The sequence below is a fragment of the Ovis canadensis genome, chromosome 7, assembly GCF_042477335.2.
Source record: "Ovis canadensis isolate MfBH-ARS-UI-01 breed Bighorn chromosome 7, ARS-UI_OviCan_v2, whole genome shotgun sequence".
Lineage (NCBI taxonomy): Eukaryota > Metazoa > Chordata > Mammalia > Artiodactyla > Bovidae > Ovis > Ovis canadensis.
This window is the reverse complement of record NC_091251.1, coordinates 97009355-97029125: the sequence shown is the minus strand read 5'-3', so window position 1 is coordinate 97029125 and position 19771 is coordinate 97009355. Positions and strand designations below refer to the sequence as shown.

Sequence of the window (19771 nt, the reverse complement as noted above, 5' to 3'; positions counted from 1 at the left end):
TGTACCTCTGAGCCTTGTATGTATTTGACATATTAAAAAATAAACGACAAGAGAATCCCTTATGTCATCAGGTACGGACTGTCCATACAGCCTCCACCTTTGGGCCCTAACCCTTACACGTGGCCTCAGCCTCCATGGTCAGAGGGGAGGAGGGGAGCACTGTGAGGGGCTGGGTGTGGGCCCCGACAGAACTGCCCAGGCCCCCCTTCCAGACCCCAAGGCCATGTACTTCTCTTGGTCAACAGCTGCCTTCTCCTCCCCTGGGGATAACACAGCGACCTAACCGATCTTCCCACTCGGGCCCTGGGGGGGGGGGGTCCCCCAGTCCACGCACCTTGCTGTAACCACAGCAACAGGGTGTGTCCCTCTCCTCCCGAAACCCTCCCATGGCCCTCTGGCACTGCACACTTCTTCATCCTAATGGGGACACGGCATGAGAGTGAAAGAAGGTGCTGTTAATAACCAGGCCAGGACAACAGGCTTAGTTAAAGCGGGATTGCCCCGGACAACTGGCACAGGGACCACCCCACACATGAGGGCTCTGGGCCCCTTTCTCTCCATGGACCCTGCACCCTAGCCACCCCGGCATTCTTTCCGACCCCATCACCGCATCCTTAAACGACACCTTGGCCTCTGGCCTGTGCTTTGGCTGTTCGTGGTGACCCCTCCAGCGCTGTCCCTCCCCAAGTGGGCTCCTGCCCCGGTCTGTGTGTCCATCAGGAGTCATTCTGCAGTCTCGACTCGGACAGCTGCCCCTCCCCGCCCCCATCTGTGCTCACAGCCCCCTCCCCCGGGCTTGCCCAACCTCATGCTCAGCACACATCCCATCCCTGTTTTCTGCCTGTCGCCCCCGCAGCCACGGCCTTTGGGCCCACTGTGCGGTGGGCGCTCACTCGGCACTGAGGATGGATGGATGGGTCAGCAAACGGATGGATGAACCCTGACTCCACTGCACGCTGGCAGTTGTAACCTCGGGCAAGGAACTTGACCTCTCTGTGCTACAGGTATGTGTCTAAAAGGGGGATCAGCAGGGTGCTCAGTGGAATGAGAATAAATGGGACCCAGGAAATGCCTGGCACGCAGTAGGTGCTCAGACCATGTCATTGGAATGCCAGAGCAGCTTGCCCACTCATCTGGCACTGACCGTTGGTGACACTAGTGTGTCACTGGTGTCCATTCACTTGGCACAGCTTGCCTGCTGGTTGTTTGGCAGGCCCTGGAAGGCGGGGGTCGAATATGAGTGCTCCCTCTGTGCCCCGCCCAGCTCTGCAGGCTCTCAGGGCTGGAAATGAGGTGTGTGACACTCCATCCATCTTAAAGGCTTATGTGAGACCCGTGTCTTAGAAATTTCTTGAAACCTTCCCTCTTGGTGTCAGTCCACCATCCCTTCCGAGGGGCTTCCAGCTCCAGAGTCTAAGTCCCGCCTATACTGACCGTTCCCCTGCTGAAACGCTCACAGCTGGAGGTGCACACACAGCCCCAAGGCGGTGACACCCTTGACCTCTGATTTGTTCTCTGTTTTGTTGCAAGAATGAGAAGAGACCCATAGATCTCCAGAGAAAACCCAGGCCAACCTGGCCTCGTCCCTCCAGCCCCCATAGGAGGGACCACGACTAGTCCTTCCTAGGTGGGGTGTCCCCAGCACACCGAGCACAGGGCCAGGCACTCAGTATACGCTTGACACTGCTTGTCCACAAATCAACAAACAAGCAAAAGAATGAATGAACAAAGGCACGAACAAACCCAGGAATGAGGAATGAATGGGAGCCAGGAGAGCAGAGTGCTGAAGACAGACGCCCTGACGTTAGCCTCAGGCCGAATCTCAGCTCTCCCGGGTCACTGCTGAGTGACCGGGGCCAGTTACTTATCCCCCGTGCCTTCCTTAGTGTCCCCATCAGCAGACTGAGAATAACGCAGGCCCCTACCTCATACAGCTATGACGCCAATAAAACACACACTGTGCCTTGCCCAGGGCCGCCCTTCACAAACGTCAGCAGCTGCTGTCCACTGCTGCTCACTGTAGAAGGTAGCCTGACCCAGGACATTACTGTTCTGTAGTGTCACTATTGTTATTTAGAAACCAACCACAGATTGGGAGTGGGGAGGCTGGAGACCACTGGCTAGGACCAATTCGCGTTTTGGTCATGTCCCTTCAAAGTCATCAACCATTTCTGAAAAACAAAAATAGGAGGGAAATCCTAAGGGACAGAAGAAGGAACAAACGCCTGTTTGACACATTCCAAATGAAAGGGCAGGGGCGTGCTCTGAGGGCCATGAGGCAAGGCAGCCTTCCACTTGCCTCGGCGTGCAGAGCTGACCTCTGTGGTCCTGGAGGCAGCAGCCAAGAGCTGGGGGTGAGTCGGGGGATGTCAGCTTCCGTGGGACAGAGTCCAGGCTGATAGGAATCAGGACCAGAAGAGCCTCCTGCACTCGATGGGGGGCGGGGGGAGGGGTTCTGCCCCATGGCTGCATGTACTACCCCTGTGCACGGAACTATCACGAACTTCATCTGTACCCACGTCAAACAAGTTTGGGAGCCCCCAGTGCACCAGCAATGGGGAGTACCTGTCCTGGGCCACCTGGGCCCCTCAGCACCCAGGATCTAAACCTCAGCTGGAGGCGGGGAACTTGGCTCCTCCCATCGGCTCTGGCCTTCCTGCAATCAGGCTGCCCCCTGGGTCGTCTCAGTTCAGGGAGGGGGCACTGGATAGGAGAGGGGGGTAGGAACCGAGAGGTCATGGCCGCCTGGGCTGATGCCAGTGAGCATGCATTGATTCTGCAGGCCCGGGATGCTGTCTCCCGGGTTACCAGCACACAAGCCTCTAAAGGACAAGGCCAGGGTCCACCCTGGCCACTGCCTGCCTCACCCGCTGCAGAAATTCCGTCCGCTCCTTCTTCTTGTTCCGGCATCGGGCCGCCGCGACTTTGTTCTTCTCTCGACGCCGTTTCCTCCGCTCCTCTTCCTCGTCTAGCTGTGGGGGCAAAGAGCCACGGATGAGACACCAAGGCAAGCCTGGCGGCCGGCTGCCCTCCCAAGACTCAGATAGACGGACAGACGGATGACATAACCCACATTCCGCCGTGAGTGAGCGGCCCTGCCAGCCCACTGGCCTCTCAGCAGGTGGGATGCAGCGGTTCCCAGCTGGCCCCCAGGATGCTCGAGGAGCAGGTGGGCATCCCGGGGAGGAGTCAGTGCCCCAGGAGGGCAGGGCCACGTGGGTTCTGCCAGAGTTCAGGAGGCCTGGAGCCTGGCGATCACCTCACTCAGAGGTGACACCCAACAGGCGGTCTGTTCTCTGGCCTGGCCCGAGGCCTCTGGGCACTGTTTTCCAGGCCAGCAGCTCCCAGGCATTTCCTTTCAAAACACCTTGAGCATGAGTGTTGATTTTACCTTCTGCTCCACCCATTTTCATTCCCTGTCCTCCCTTTCAGGTCCTTCCGAACCCTCAGCTCTCTCCTGATGATGGAGCAGTCTTCCCACCCCTCATCAGGTTCGTCCTTCCCTCTGCCAATGCACTGGGGAAGGAAATGGCAACCCACTCCAATATTCCTGCCTGGAAAATTCCATGGACCGAGGAGCCTGGTGGTCGACAGTCTCTGGGGTGACAAAGAGTCAGACACGGCTGAGCAACTGATCACACATGCACGCTGCCTCTGCATTTTCTTTCTCCAGGATACCCACTTGCACCCCAAGATCCCAGGGGCTCCCCGAAGTGCCCTCCTCAGGACCTAGGCAGAGGAGGCTTCTGAATCTCTAGACTTACTTCCCTGGTGGCTCAGCTGTAAAGAATCCGCCTGCAATGCAGGAGACCTGGGTTTGATCCCTGGGTTGGGAAGATCCCCTGGAGAAGGGAATGGCTACCAACTCCAGTATTCTGGCCTGGTGAACTCCACAAACAGAGGAGCCTGGGTACAGTCCATGGGGTCACAAACAGTCGGACATGACTAAGTGACTTTCACACACACACACACACACACACACACACGGAATCTTATCCTGAGTGAAACAGGGCCTACTGAATGGGAAAGAAGAGGCTCACTGCCTGCCAATATGGACTTCAGAGCTGTGGCTATTACTGTTTAATATCATTCATAATAACAAGAGCTGCCATCTGTTGCCCTCTTTGTTCAATGCTTTCAACATAGGTCCTATAACCCTCACACTCACAGTCTGATGAGGAAGTTCTATGACTGCCCCATTTCACAGACGGTGAGACTAAGGTTCACCCGCTCAGTTTACCCAAGGCCCTCCAGCAAGGAGATGATAGAGTCAGGCTTCCCACTCCGATTTCTCTGACTTCACCCGCCCTGATCTTGACCACAGCCCCAGCCCATCAGGATCACTTGGACATAAAGCCTCTCACAGTCCACTGCCTACTAGGGGATTCTAGAGGACACACAGGATCAGCCGGGCTGGACAGGACCCAGAGTCCAAGGCCACTGGAGGAGTCGTCGGGCAGCCCTGGGCCTGCCAACCCTCTCACTTCTGGAGCCAGTGGGGGTGCTTCTGGCAGCCTGAGGCCTGGAACAAGGTCTCGGCCCAAAAGGGCTGCAGGCCAGGAAAATAAACAGCCTCTCTGCCTACATTCCCGGCAAGCTCCGGGAGCTCAGGACCAACGGGTGAGCCGGAGACCAGCACCCACGGCCCCCGGCACAGGCCCTGGCAGGGGCCGCCCCGTCTCCTGGTCCACCACCTTGGAGCTTCTCTCTGACCCACGCCCTCCCGGCCTGGGAGGCTGGCTGGAGAGGTGCCCTGTCAACACGGCCGCACCCAAGCACCTCCCAGCCCCTTGGCCTCCTTTGAAACTGAACCAGAAGTGACAGCTCCTCTGGCTGACCCGCATCTGGGGAAATAGAAACCCGGACAAAGTTGATTCTACCCAACCTCTACCTCACCCCCAACAAGGTCGAGGTAACCGTGACGACAGGCAGAGGGAAGGAACTGGAGGAAGTGGCTGGCAGTGCAACCTCCCCTCGGCCGAGAGGGTTTGCCCACAAACTGCCAAGGTGATGTGTGCAACCTGGGCCCTGCCAGGCGCACAGGGCCTCCGGCCCCTCTCCCAAAGCAACCCCTGGGTTCTGGCAGAGCCTGGGAGATACAGCCCCTGTCCCCCAAGAGCCAGCTCCCTCCCCCACCCCTGTGCAGGGCCTCATTCTACATAAAGTTGGAAGCTAACGGAAGCGTGCTAGCAGCAGATGCAAAAAGGCTCAGCACTGGAAGTTTAAGAGATCAGTTGAGCCAGGATGACACCCAGATGGGGGGGCTGCTCCTCCTGCCCTCTGCAGCCACATCGGTCCCCTCCTACCCTCACTCTAGGCTCCAAATGTCTCACCTTCTCCAAGTCTGCCAGGCCTTCCTATTGGTTAACTCTTACAACCCTCAAGAGCAAATGCCACCTCCTCCAGGAAGACACCTTGACTCCCCAGATTGAATGGACTGCTTTTCCCACTGTTTATGATAGCCAAGACATGCTGTGCTGTGCTCTGTTGCTTCAGTCATATCCAATTCTTTGCAACCCTAGGGATGGTAGCCCACCAGGCTCTGTCCACGGGATTCTCTAGGCAAGAATACTGGAGTGGGTTGCCACACCCTCCTCCAGGGAGCCAAGACGTGTAAGCAACCTAAATGTCCATCGACAGAAGACTGGATGAAGGAGATGTGGTACATTTATACAATGGAATATTACTCAGCCAGTAAAAGGAATGGGATAATGCCATCAGCCACATGGATGGACACAGAGAGTGTCACACTGAGCGCAGAAAGTCAGACAGAGGAGAAATATCATATGCCATCCCTTATATGGGGAATCTAAAAAGAAATTGTACAAATGAACTTACTTACAAAACAGAAAGACTCACAGACTTAGAAAACGAACTTATGGTACTCAGCAGGTAAAGGCAGTTAGTCACTTTGGGATGGTCATGTGTACCCTGATACATATAAAATGGATAACCAATAAGCACCTATTGTGTAGCACTTAGTACCCTGCTCAACGATATGTGCCAGCCTGGATGGGATGGGAATATCGGGGAGAATGGATACAAGCATATGTATGGCTGAGTCCCTCTGCTGTTTACCTGAGACCACCACAACATTGTTAATCACCTACACTCCAGCACAAAATAAAAAGTCTAAAGTTTGGTTAAAAAAAAAAAGAAAGAAAGAAAAAGAATTAACTGCCTTTTCAGTGCTACAGCCCTTTGAGTTCCCCGCTGGAAGAACCTCCATCACACCCCACCGTAATTCTCAGCTTCTGTAGGCAGCTGCCATCCCTGCTAGTCTGGAGGATGGGGGACCCGGTAACCCCAGCACCTGGCACAGAACGTGGCACTTAGGAGGGGCGCAGAAAATGTTAGTCAAATGAATGAAAGGAATGAAAGATTCAGAGAAAGATGCCACAGGCTTAAATGCTATAATTACAAAAGTGATTTATTGCCTGTATCTGTATAACCTTTGCTCCAGGGCTTCTAAGGAGCCTTCACCACCAGGGATGACCTCATCTTTCTGTCTGCAGGAGGCCAGCAAAGCTTGGGAATTGGGTCCTGCCTTCCCCAGAAACACACTGGCCTGAAGACGGAGTCAGGATCTGGGGTGCAGGCCACCTATAGCTGTGAAAGTGAAAGTCACTCAGTTGTGTCCGACTCTGCAACCCCATGGACAGTCCATGAAATTCTCCAGGCCAGAATACTGGAGTGGGTAGCTGTTCCCTTCTCCAGAGGATCTTTCCAACCCAGGGATCAAACCCAGGTCTCCCACATTGCAGGGGGATTCTTTACCAGCTGAGCCACAACAGAAGCCCAAGAATACTGGAGTGGGTAGCCTATCCCTTCTCCAGTAGATCTCCCTGACTCAGGAATCAAAACGGGGTCTCCTGCATTGCAGGCAGATTCTTTACCACTGAGCTATCAGGGAAGCTTCCTATGGCTGTGGCGAGAGCACGAACCCCAGGCAGGACCTGAAAGCATCAGGCTGTGTGTACTTAACCCCCAAAACCCCAGCACCCATAGCACCGCTGGCTTCCAAGCCCATGCCTGGGCCTTTCCCATGCCTGAGTCCTGCCTTGGCTCACATGACCCAATAAAGCAAGAAATGGCTGCACAGCCCCTTCACCACACTTTCCCCTTTGAAACTGTGCTTCATCTCCCCCTAGTCCTCCTGCGGCTCTTTAAGAGCCCCCCAGAGGGCTCGGAGGAAAGAGAGTTCCTGCCTGAAGGAAGACAAGGGTTGGGCAGTGCCCTCGGGCCCCACATCCCCACGGGCTCATTCTGGCTCCTTTCAGCAGGGCCTGCATGGGCTGCGCCCTCTGCCTGGAGCTGTTTGGAGACCGGCTCAGCCCTCCCCCAGGCTTGAGGCCGCTGCCTTCTCCTAGACGCTCCCTGGATCCTCTAGGCATCTGGTCCCGCGTGGGTGAGAGACAGCGCCGTGTTTTCACCGCACACGACTCCAACATCTAAAATCAGAACCCTGAATGGGAGATGATGACTTTTTCTGCAGACACAGCTGGAGGATCCAGCATGTTTGAGGAGGAGGCAGCTTGAGCTTCAAGACTTTGAAAAACCATAGTCGGGGTGGGGGTGAGTGGGGGCAGGCAGGTGGAGCAAGCAGATCGTTTCCTGTCCTCCAACTGGGTTCTGGTTCTGGATTTCTTCAATTCCCAGGACGGCCCAAGGACAAAGCTGTCTGTGTTCTGGCAGTGATGGGCCGGGGGGGGGGGGGGGGTGGCCTTACACCATCCTCCACCTTGGAGGGCCAGACCTGGGGGTCCGGATCACGGCCAAGGAGGCCCTCACTGTTGAGCAGTCCCTCCTCAGACAGCCTGTTCTCAAGCCCCCTGAGGAGGCCCAGGGCAACCCTGGCCCCTGCTCTAGCTGACTGTATGTGGTATGAGTGGCTGACCCGACCTGGGCTGTATTAGCCAACAGGATATCTGAAACTAAACTGCTGGGCCGGGAGGTATGCAGGCTGGACAATCAACTTCAACCCAGAGAAGCAGAAGGATCAGACTGCTGATGTGTTGAGATGAGCAGAGATCACCCGGCAAGAGAGAAACAGACACTCGGCTATAGGAGCCAGTCAGACAAAGAGAGGGAATGGGCGAGAGAGGGAGAGAAGCACAGCCTGGACAGGGTGTGGTGAGCAAAGGGCCCGGGGCACAGATTTAAGAAGGTGCTCAACTCTGGAGCTTGTGCCAGGGCAGGGTCAGCACCCGAGGGTGGGTGTCTCCTTAAATGTCACACGCTGGGCATCTGGCTTGCCCCATCCTATCCAAACCCCGAGAGACAGAGAGAGCTCCAGACAGAGAAAGGCAGATACACAGACAGGGAAGACAGACAGAGAACACAGAGAGACAAGATGGGTGGAGAGAGAGACAGAGAGCATGGGGCAGAGCTGCAAAGAGAGAAACACAGAGATGTGGCCACAGGCCGATGGTACAGACAGACGTAGGGACAGACAGCACACAGACAGGAACACTGATTCCACCCCTGCAGAGGCCTGACTGCTTCGTCTCCTGGGGATCCGTGATGGATACGTCTGAATCTACCCTGGAAATTCCTCCACTGGCCTGCAGGGAGCTGGAGAAGGTTTCTGCCTCTTGCCACTGAAAGAAACGTGGGACACCAGGGTCCTGCTCTTGTGAAGTCAGGTGATGCCAGGTATGCAGAGGGTGGTCCCCAGGGATCCAGGAGAGAAAGCCTACCCAGGAGCAATGCTTCTAGAAGAGCTGGGAAAGCGGCAGAGCCTGGATGCAGAAGAGCTCTTGAGCAAACAGAGGTGGGTCACCTCAGCAGGAAGGAAACCCTGGAGATTCGGGGCCCTGGGGGTTAAATGGTATCAGGAAACCGAGCAGGACAGGCCTACTATCTTCCTCACTTTCACGGATGTGCAAACTCATGATATCAAGCTTGATATCAAGACATCAATGCTGCCCAAAGGGCAGTGACAACTTCGAATCCAGGCCTTTGGGGTGCAGGGCCTGAGCACCTTCTGCTCTTTGAAGGGCGGGTGGCCTGGGTAACAAGACCCCGACTGACCCTTTCAGCTCCATGCCCAGGGATGGAACTATTAAGAATCTAACTGTGAGGACAATGACCGTTTTATTTTTTCCTGCCTGGGTATTTCTCTCTCTTTTTTTTAATTGGAGGATAATTGCTTTAACTGGAGGATAATATTGTGTTGGCCTCTGCCATACAACAGCATGGATCAGCCACAGGTATACATGTATCCCCTTCCCGCCCCGAATCCCTATCCCGTCTCCTTCCCCATGTCACCCCTTCCAGGTTGTCACAGGGCACTGGGCTGAGCTCCCTGAGTCATACAGCAAATTCTCATTGGCTATTTATTTCATATATCTGCCTGGGTATTTTTAAGTAAAGCATATTTGTTGCATAATTAACACGAGAGTGTAGCACAAAAGCAGTGTAGTTTACAGGAGGGGGACCCACCCTGCTCCAGTCATGACTCTCAGGCCCCGTCTGCCAGCCACGTGGCTCTCACACGGTGGCAAGTCACCCAGATGTGACTTTTGAATCCTGACATTTCATAAGCATTTCCAAATATGTATCTTCAGTTCAGTCGCTCAGTCGTGTCCGACTCTTTGCGACCCCATGAATCACAGCACACCAGGCCTCCCTGTCCATCACCAACTCCCAGAGTTCACTCAGACTCACATCCATCGAGTTAGTGATGCCATCCAGCCATCTCATCCTCTGTCGTCCCCTTCTCCTCCTGCCCCCAATCCCTCCCAGCATCAGGGTCTTTCCTTACAGACCCGCAAAGAATCAGGATGAGAAAGAGCAATGACACTTGGTAACCCCAGGCACGGCAAACACAGGAACTCTCACATGGGAACTCTCAAAAGGACAATGAAGCAGGTGCCCAGCCAAAACCAAGAGAAAAATCAAGTCAAACCCTCAGTGCTAAGCAGAGTAGTGAAGGGCTGAAAGACTTATCTCAGACTGAAAACTGTCTCCCAGGCAGAGAGAAGCGGGCTTATCTGAGACTTGGGACATCAAGGTTGTCAGCATGAACTTTGGAGTCTGAGAGGCCTGGGTCCACCCTGGTAGCTCTGTACACCAACTCTTCCTGCATATTGCCTTTTTTTGCTGGAAAATGTTATATGTTGAATAAAATTTTCTATAAAAATTTTTTTTTTTAATTTTTAGTTTTTTATTTTTTAAATTTTAAAATCTTTAATTCTTACATGCTATAAAAAATTTTTTTAAGTGCTCCGGGGCAAGTCCCTCAGCCTCTCTGAGCATCACTTGTACAAGGAGGACACTGAGCCATGCTGCACAGGGTTGCCATGACAACTTAAGTCTCATCCCAGAGCTGGGGACACAGGAAGGGCTCTGAGAATTCCAGCTGCCCTGTCTTTCTAGGTGACGCCAATGCTGCCCCAGGCCCACCTCCCATACAGAGAGAACCTGGCATAAAAGGAGCCCAGGGGGCCGACTGCAGGGTGGGGGTGCTTCAGGGCACACGAGTTGTCAGCGGACAGGCCTGAGTGACCGCCCTCATGCCTCCAAGTCGAGCCCTGGCCGTGCCTGCTGGGACCCTCCCCCTTCCGTGGAGGAGCCACATTTCAACACCAGGGACCCATGAGCACCCTGGGAAGTAAACACCCAGATACCAAACATACCAGACATCCTCCCACATAAACACAGCTGCTGGGAGCCAGGGGCTGCGGGCCCTGCCCACTCCCCTGCCCAGGACCCTCTATATCCACTGAGTGGTTTCAGCCACCACCTCTTCTCGAGTGCCAACCAAGTCTTTATTTTCAGGGCAAAATGTCCACTATCTGCTGGATGCTCGATCCAGACTGTCCTCAACTGGTGGTTTTATCTCTCTTCTCCACCCTAGCTGGCACCATTGCCCACCCAGTTACAGGCTTCGCCCGCTTACCTGTCCGTCCCCGTGTCTCCAGTTTGACCAGACAAGCCATTCAATACTACATCGTATATCATCCTAAGACTTGCTCTCCACTCTCTACCCACCTGCCGTTTTCCAGGTTTTCTCTCTTCTCTCATCTCTGTTTCTCTGTCTCTCCATCTCTCTCTCTTCTGCTCCACCTCCTGGGAGGCCTCCTGACCATGTACAACCATCCTCTACTCCAGCCATTGGAGGGAAGTTTCTAAAATGCAAATCTGATCCAGTTACTGACCTTCAGGGGCTCCTCGTTACGCTCAGGATAAAGCCCAAGCTCCTTAATACACCCAACAAGGCACCCGGTGACTTGGCCCCACCTGCCCTGGTCTCACCCTCATCTATCCCTATCCTACACACCCTAGTCCTGCAACACTGAGCCTCTCCTATACCTCACACTTCCCTGGCCTCATGCCTTTGTCTCTGCTGTCCCCTTGGTTTACTTTCATTGCTGTTCATTCAGCTCAAGCGTGACCTCCTACAGGAAGTCCTCCCTGATTCTCATCCCCTCCAAGCTGGGGAGGTGTTCCTCCGCTCTGGGCTTTCATAGACCTTTGAGTTTATCCTGGCCTCTAATGTGCTGTATTCTAGTCCCAGTTTCTGCCTCCACTAAAATGGGAGTTCCATGAGGGCAAAGTCTGTATTTTGTTGACTTTCTGTGTGCCCCACACCTTGTAGAGTTTATGGCCATCAGTAGCACTCAATAAATGTTTGCTTAAGGGAAGCCTGATCCCCAGAGTTGGGGACCTGGACAAGAACCCAGGACGCCTGACTCCCAATTCAGTGCCCTTTCCAACTGCCCCCAGTGTCAGGCTGTAATCCAACACTTTCACCTATAAGCAAACCCACACATCTGGATGCCATGCTCACTCAAAGCTCCAGCCCAGCCAACCACCAGGTGAAGGCTCTGAACAGAAGCTGGCAGAGGCAATGGCTGCACCTGCCAATTCACTACACTCAGCTCTCCTGGCTGGGGGCGAGTGCAGGTGGAGAGGTGACTGCTCAGGGCACTGGGCCTCTGTGGGGAAGCGCGGGGAACAGCAAGGCAGCAAGCTACTCTCCATCCTGAGGTTCTGGAACTAAGAAGACCTAGAGATCCTTGATTCCTGCCGCATCCGAAGGCCTGGAAACTCAAGTTCAGGGAAGCGGAGTGAGTCCACGCAGGACTCTGGGTCAGACAGTGGTGAGACCACCCAGAACCCCACTGCTTTCTGGAAAGCAGCAGGGAACCCGCTCCTATTCTTCTTGTTGCATTAGAGCCATAGGGAATCCAATCAAACAGACTTCTCTGAGGTCTTGCATCTCAGTAAGAGGAAGCATCTCGCGACCCCTGCCTCATGGGCCTCAGTTAAAACCTTCTCCAGGGTTAGAGACCCTCTAAAAAAAATAGGCCACCCAAGGCCTGAGGCTGGTTTATATGCACAGAATAGGAAAGGGCCATTCTCTCAAAAGCAGTGGAGAACAGCCTGTTTCTACCACTAAGAAAAGGCAGCATTGTGTTTGGAACAAAGCCTGAAATAGCCGGCTGGGCAGGGTGGCACCCATCTGTGGATGGCCCTGCTAAGCGAAGGGCAAACTCTGTTACTGTGAAAGTGAGGGGGAGGCTGGGAGATAGAGGCAAAAATCACCTTGGCTCAGGCAGAGGAAGAGAAAAGGGACAAAGTTTGCCAGGAAATCCTTTTGCGGACAACAGCTATTTGAAGAATGATGGCTCTTTTTTTTGTTGTTGAAATCTGTCTATTCCAGGCCTGTTTCATATTTATGGTTTAGGGAGGTTTGGTTTCCCACTAGGCAATCAATCAATTTTCTTGCCCAATTGACATTCACTTCAAAAAGACGAGAAAAGGACAGAAATAGTGGCCTCCACATATGAGATTCTCCCCACCCCCAACAGAATGGTCAGAAGCAGAATATACCTGACAGGGGAAAATCCATTTTCTTCACAAAAAGAGTTAATCATACAATAGAAACTGGGTCTTTAACAATAGCAATAACAATGAGCTGTGTAATATACCTTGATTGCACAGGGCAAAAAAAAAAGAGACAAGAGCCCCTGACTGAATGACAGTCTATAATTAAATGAAAATGCAGCTGTTGCAAAGAATATTTATGAACAGGTCTGTTCTGAAAGTCCCGAGTTGGCCAAAGTAGAAGAACTTTCAAGTGCCATCATCCTATTAAAGCGCTGGAAATCATTCGTCTTTCATCATGAAGGTGAAAAACAAGGTCCTTGGCTTAATTATTCTCCACCAACGCAGTTCTGTTTAATCTGTATGCAGGGTGTGTAGCTGAAATACAGATTTCAGCCAATTTCTTTCAGACACGAGGCACAGATAACAAATCACTGAGTGAAACGGAGACCTCTACTTTGAGGGAACAGAAAACCAGCTAATAAAAATCCCATCCAGATGACAGTGGTCAAAGGAACTGGCAGCCAGGGATGCCTGGCCTGGAGCATGGAAGGGTGATTTCACCATGCATGACTTATACAGCTAAACGGTTGCAGTTAAAGTTCATAGCGGGCGAAGGCGGGGCTTTGTAGCATCTAGACAGATGATGGGGGCTGAGACCCTCCCCCTCCCCAGTTCTCAGACCAGAGCTGCTGAGAACTCTGGGCCAGATACAGCAAGTGAATGCTCCTTTGGCATCAGAACAGTGTATCTGATTCTCTCCCTTCGACAACAATAACGGAGCTGCTCTATTGACAAGCTCAGCAGCTTAATTAATTGGGAAGTCCCTTTGGGTGTGAATGCTAGCAGCAGGAGCATCTTAAGACCTGAAAATAACTGCTTTGGAAATGCTAAGGTGTTTGCAGACTCAGAGAACAACCCTGCCTTATGCAGACTCAGATACCACATGATGGCATGCAGGTTCCTCCAGGAAACTTGAGATAGGTTTGGAGAAAAATGTGGCTTCAAGCCTTTGTAGCCATTCTCCGAGAGAACCATCACCAGTCAGAGCTGGAAGCGATGTTCAGTTCTGAGAACATCAGAACCTACTGGAAGGCTTCTGATATCACAGATTTAAGGGCTCCACCCTCTAGAGAGTCTGCTTTAGTAGGTTTAGGGTGAGACTCAGGAGTCTGTGCTTCTCACACACTCCCAGATGCCACTGGGTCCGTGCCTGACTTTGAATAATGCTGACTCATTGGAAAAGACCCTGATGCTGGGAAAGATTGAAGGCAAGAGGAGAAGGGTACAACAGAGGATGAGAAAGCTGGATGGCATCACTGACTCAATGGACATGACTTTGAGCAAACCCCGGGAGATCATGAAGGACAGGGAAGCCTGGCGTGCCACAGTCCCTGGGGTCACAAAGAGTTGAACAAGACTTAGTAACTGAACAACAACAACAATATACTAAATTGATAAAGGTGGTATTTTATTAAGGGGCTCAAATTGTATCATATACTTATTAGAGTCATTCAATAAGAATATAAAGATGAGTTCCGGTTGATGCAAAATCTTTAACTCAGAGGTTATGGGGGAAAGTTGGAGGTTTCTGATAGCTTCAGGATCCAAATTATTCCTGTCTTATGTTTCCCCTGCACACACAAATCGGTAGTTGCAAACAGGTGTGTATGTGTTATATAGGTACACACACACATACGTAAATAATGGTTTTCCAGCTTGCCCTGCACTCTCAAGGCTCAGCAGTAAAGAGAAGTAGCAGAAAGAGCTTTGTTCTGAATAAAACAGACCCACCTGGCACCAGATGTCACCTTGGCAGTGCTCTCCAAAGTGTCAGATTTGATCATTAACAGGTATGAGCATGGGTGTAGAACTTGCTTTTTTAAAAAAAAAAAAGATTAGATAAAATTATGCCTTAAAAATGAAACTCTGGCAAGTTAATCTCTCTGAGCTGCTGGTTCCCTAACAACTAGTGGTACTAAAAAAAAACACCTACCTCATAAGGTTTTTGAAGAGATCAAAGGAGATAATCTATGTAAAGCAGATTTCAAACCATAAAATCCACTGCTCATGTGATCCTTCTGTCCTGAAGGCAAATGTCCTTACTCCTTCAAAGACGTGGGTTTCAACCAATGGCTACAGATTTCAACCAATGGCTACAGATTAGAACCACCTGCCGGCCCCACCCAGACCAACTGAGCTAGAATCACTGGGATGAATTCCAGTATTTTTTTTTAAACACTCTCCAGGGGATGCTAATGAATAAGCAGGATTACGCCATATTTCCTCCCAAGTTCCATACAAAACCCTGCCAGGCTGCTCCCACTGCTTCTGCAGGGCTGCTAGCAACGAGAGAGAGAGGAGAAAGTATCCCTAACAAGAACCTGGCTTTTCCACCACTATTGGCCTAAAAGGGGCAGTGGTGGGGGTATTAATCATCATAGCTACTAATTCTGGAGCGTTGATACACACTGTGCGGCATCACGGCTGTGGCATCACTGCATCACACATGCTATACGATTAACATACAGTATCCCTTTTAATCCTCCCTGTACCCAAGTGAGGTATATATTACGCTTGCCCATTTTTGCAATAGCTTTGAGATAAAATTCACACATCCCATACAATTCAGTCCACTTAAACTGCACAGTTCAATTGCTTTGAGTAGATTCTCAAAGTTGTGCCGCCAATCACAACTAACTTTACAGCATTCTCATCAGCCCCAAAAGAAACGCCATACCTTTGAGCCGTCACTCCAACTTCTCCCATCTCCCCCGACCTTAGGCACCAGGGAACCAGGTCTCCTTCTTGTCTCTATAGATTTGCCTCTTCTAGACATCTCGTAACAATGGACCCACGCAACGTGCAGTCTCCTGAGACAGGCTTCTTTCACGTAACGTTTGCAAGGTCCATCCACGTTGTGGTACATACTTTATCCCTTTTTATGGCCAAATAATATTCCTTGATATGGATATGGAACGCTTTCTTTATCCATTCATCAGCTAATGGACATTTGGGCTGTTTCCACTTTTGAGATATTGTGAACACTCCTGTATAAGTTTCTGTCTTAATTTCTCTCGATCACATATACCTAGGAGTGGGATTGCTAGGTCATAGAGAGAAGAAAATGGCAACCCACTCCAGTATTCTAGCCTGGAGAATCCCACGGACAGGGAAGAGTGGCTACAGACCATTGGGTTGCAAAGAGTCCGACACGACTGACGGACTAACACACTTTCATTTCATGGTAACACTATGTTTAGCCTTTTGAAGAACTGCCAGATTGTTTTCCAAAGCATCGGAACCATTTTACATTCCCAACAGCAGTGTATGAGGATTACAACTTCTCCACATCCTTACTAATACTTGGCATTATCCGTCCTTTTTATTACAGTTATCCTAGTGGGTGTGAAGTGGTACCTCACTGTGGTTTTGATTTGCATTTCTGTGATGGCTAATGATGTTGAGCATCTTTCCATGTGCTTATTAACTATCCATATATCTTCTTTGGAGAAATGTGTATTGAGATACTTTGTCCATTTTTTAAATTAGGCTATTGTCTTTTAATTAGAATTTTAATCATTCTTTATATATTCTGGATACAAATCCTTTATCAGGTCTATAATTCGCAAAAGTTCTCATTCTGTGGACGGTCTTTTCACTTTTTGTCCTTTGAAGCACGACAGTTTTTAATTTTGATGATGTCCAAGTTATTTTTCATTGCTTGTGCTTTTGGAGTTATATCTAATCCAAGGTCACACAGATTTGTGGCTTTTTCTTCCAAGAGTTTTGTGGTTTTAGCTCTTACAATAGGTCTTTGATCCAATTTGAGTTAATTTTTGTATCTGTTGTGTGACAGGGAGGAAGCTAAAGCTCAATGTCTAGTAACCTCTCTAGAGCCAGACTGTTCCAATCAGCAGTCCTGCTTGGCTACATGGCTTCCAAAGAGCCAAGGTTCTGTATTGGGGGTGGTTTGGGGGAGAGACAGGGAGCAGGGGCATGGAGGCAAGCCACAAAGGAAGTTGTCACCCAGGACATGCATGTGCTCTGTACTTGGTAAAGGGGGACACTGCAGTCAAACAGCAAAGCACAGCCAATGAGCCCCTCCAGAGGCCAGCATGTGCACAGGTCCTCAGCCCATCAACCTCATTCCAAGTATCTCTGCAGCCAGCCTGAATCTGCTCCAATGTCCTTCTAGGTCTCTGAGCTCAAGCTCTCCTGAAGTTGTCTTGTATCTTTGGGGCACAGTAGAGGGGAAAGAGATCTGGCTGGCTTCAGAGTTGACTTCCCTGGCGGCTGAGGTGGTAAAGAATCTGCAGGAGAACCAGATTCAATCCCTGGGTCAGGAAGATCCCCTGGAGAAGGGAATGGCAGCCCACTTCAGAAATCTTGTCTGGAGAATTCCATGGACAGAGGAGCCTGGCAGGCTACAGTCCATGGGGTCACAAAGAGTCAGAGATGACTGAGCAACTAACAGTTTCACTTTTACCGTTTCAGAATTGTTCAGTCAGAGGAGGACCCGTGAGGGGACTCAGTTTCCCAACTCTGAGTCCATATTGCCAGCAGGTCTGGGGACACCAACATAAGATGACCAGCATTGACAGGGCTGCTAAAAATACCAAGGATTCTTCGGAAACTAGCAATGCCCTTAACACCACAGGAAATGAGATAAGAGGTCACTCAGGACAACTTAGTGGAGACCTGAGGGTTGAAGGGCCTTTTCATTCACAGTTTGTGATGGTAACTAAAACTCTGGCTACGTTTAAACAACACAAACAACCAGAAACAGGAAGGTCAGCTTGCCTCTCTGAAACCCTGGTCATGGATACAACACATTGGAAAGACCCCTGCTGTCAGAAACTCTAGTGCGATTCACGGCAAGTGGACTCAATCCCTAGTAAAGGTGACATAAGGGTGTGATGACTATAGTCAGGCTATCTTTACACACAGTACCTCACTTTAAGTTCACCACGAAATTTCAAGAGTTTTAGTTTCCTCCTTTTGTAGACAAGAAAACTACACTCAAAAAGATCAGCTGACTTGTCCAAAGTTGTCCAGGGAGTAGGCGATGGAGCCAATTCTGAAGCCAGAAGCTTGAACCCAAGCCCAAAGCTCTTTCTAGGCCCAAGAAGCAGCCCATTTGCTTAGGCAGCCAGGTTGCTGCCCTACTTCCCTGACACCGGGACACCTCCAAACACTCAGGCCACTCACCACTTCCAAGGGTAAAATACCACAAGCAAATGAAAGTCCAAGAATCAAGTTTCGAATCAATGATAAAAACTAACTTGCCTGATTGACTCATTTGAAAAGTCGTTGTAGTCATGTCTTACATTTGTTGTGTATCTTCTTAAGTGCCAGGCATTATGTGAAGCCCTTCTTTACCTGCATTAGTTCACTTAATTATACCGCAACACTAGAAGGTAGGAGCTATTATTATCCCCATCTCAAGGCAGACATCTAAGAAGGCGGCATGGGACTCCTTGAACTCTTCAGAAGTGTCTGATTTCTGCTAAGAACATACAGATCCAGCCATGTCCCCACCACCACCTCTCCAAGGGGCCTGGTGCTAGGATAACATTCTTTTGACGTTAAAAAAGAAGTTTGGAATCAAAACTGCAATGAGACATCACCTCACACCAATCAGAATGGCTATCATCAAAAAATGCACAAACCACAAATGCTGGAAAGGGTGTGAAGAGAAGGGAACACTACTATACTGCTAGTCAGAATGAAACTGGTACCACCACTATGGAGAACTGGAGACGGCAATGGCACCCCACGCCAGTATTCTTGCCTGGAAAATCCCATGGACGGAGGAGCCTGGGGGTCTACAGTCCATGGGGTCACTAAGAGTCAGACGCGACTAAACAATTTTCACATACATATATTTGTAAGCCATTTGAGTTCGTTTTGTGGCTCAGCTGGTAAAGAATCTGCCTGCAATGCAAGAGACCTGGGTTTGATTTCTGGGTTGGGAAGATCCCCTGGAGAAGGGAAAGGCTACCCACTCCAGTATCCTGGCCTGGAGAATTCCATAGACTGTATAGTCCATGGGGTCTCAAAGAGTCGGACAAAACTGAGTGACTTTCACTTTCACTATGGAGAACAGTATGGAGGTGCCTTAAAAAATTAAAAATAGAGCTACCACATGACCCTGCCATCCCATTCCCAGGCATATATTCAGAGAAAAACACGATCCGAAAGGATACATGCACCCCAATGCACTCTGCAGCACTGTTTACAATAGCCAAGATACGGAAGCAACCTAAATGTCCATCGACAGAGGAATGAATAAAGATGTGTACATATACGCAATGGAATATTACCCAGCCATTGGAAAGAATGAAATAATACCATCTGCAGCAACACGGATGGACTTTTAGAGTGTCATACTGAGTGAAGTAAGTCAGACAAAGGAGAAACATCACATGACATCCGTTATATGTGGAATCTAACAAGAAATGATACAAACGTACTTACAAAACAGAAAGAGACTCACAGACTTAGAAATGAATTTATGGTTGCTGCGGGAAAGGGATAGTTAGGGAGTTTGGGAAGCTATATTCAAAATGGATAACCAACAAGCACATGGAACTCTGCTCAGAGTTATGTGCCTGCCTGGAGGGGAAGGGGATTTGCAGGAGAAGGGATATATATATATCCATATATATATGGCTGAGTCCCTTCGCTGTTCACCTGAAACTACCACAACATTATTAGTTGGCTATACCCCAATAGTAAATTAAAAGTTTAAAGTTTGAAAAAAAAAGTTTGGAACCTTGTGAATGCTCAGGTTATGGTATGAAATAAGAGTAAATACCACAGGGGCCAAAGTTACACACATGCATGGCTATCTTTAGCTATCACTCATTTGCCCTCAAATTCAATGATTAAAGTCGGTGGGGTGAGGGGGAAGCTAACAGCTTTGGAAAATGTG

General features: G+C 50.4%; 1 protein-coding gene across 7 annotated transcripts in view; it reads right to left on the bottom strand.

The window, feature by feature from the left end:
* The window catches only part of JDP2 (Jun dimerization protein 2), a 43276-nt gene that overhangs the window by 5794 nt on the left and 17711 nt on the right, over window positions 1–19771 (bottom strand). For all 7 annotated transcript variants that reach the window (XM_069595192.1, XM_069595189.1, XM_069595193.1 and 4 more), the window contains one exon: window positions 2868–2972. In XM_069595192.1, coding sequence (XP_069451293.1) covers window positions 2868–2972 — 105 coding nt within the window. The remainder of the gene's footprint in view (window positions 1–2867; window positions 2973–19771) is intronic.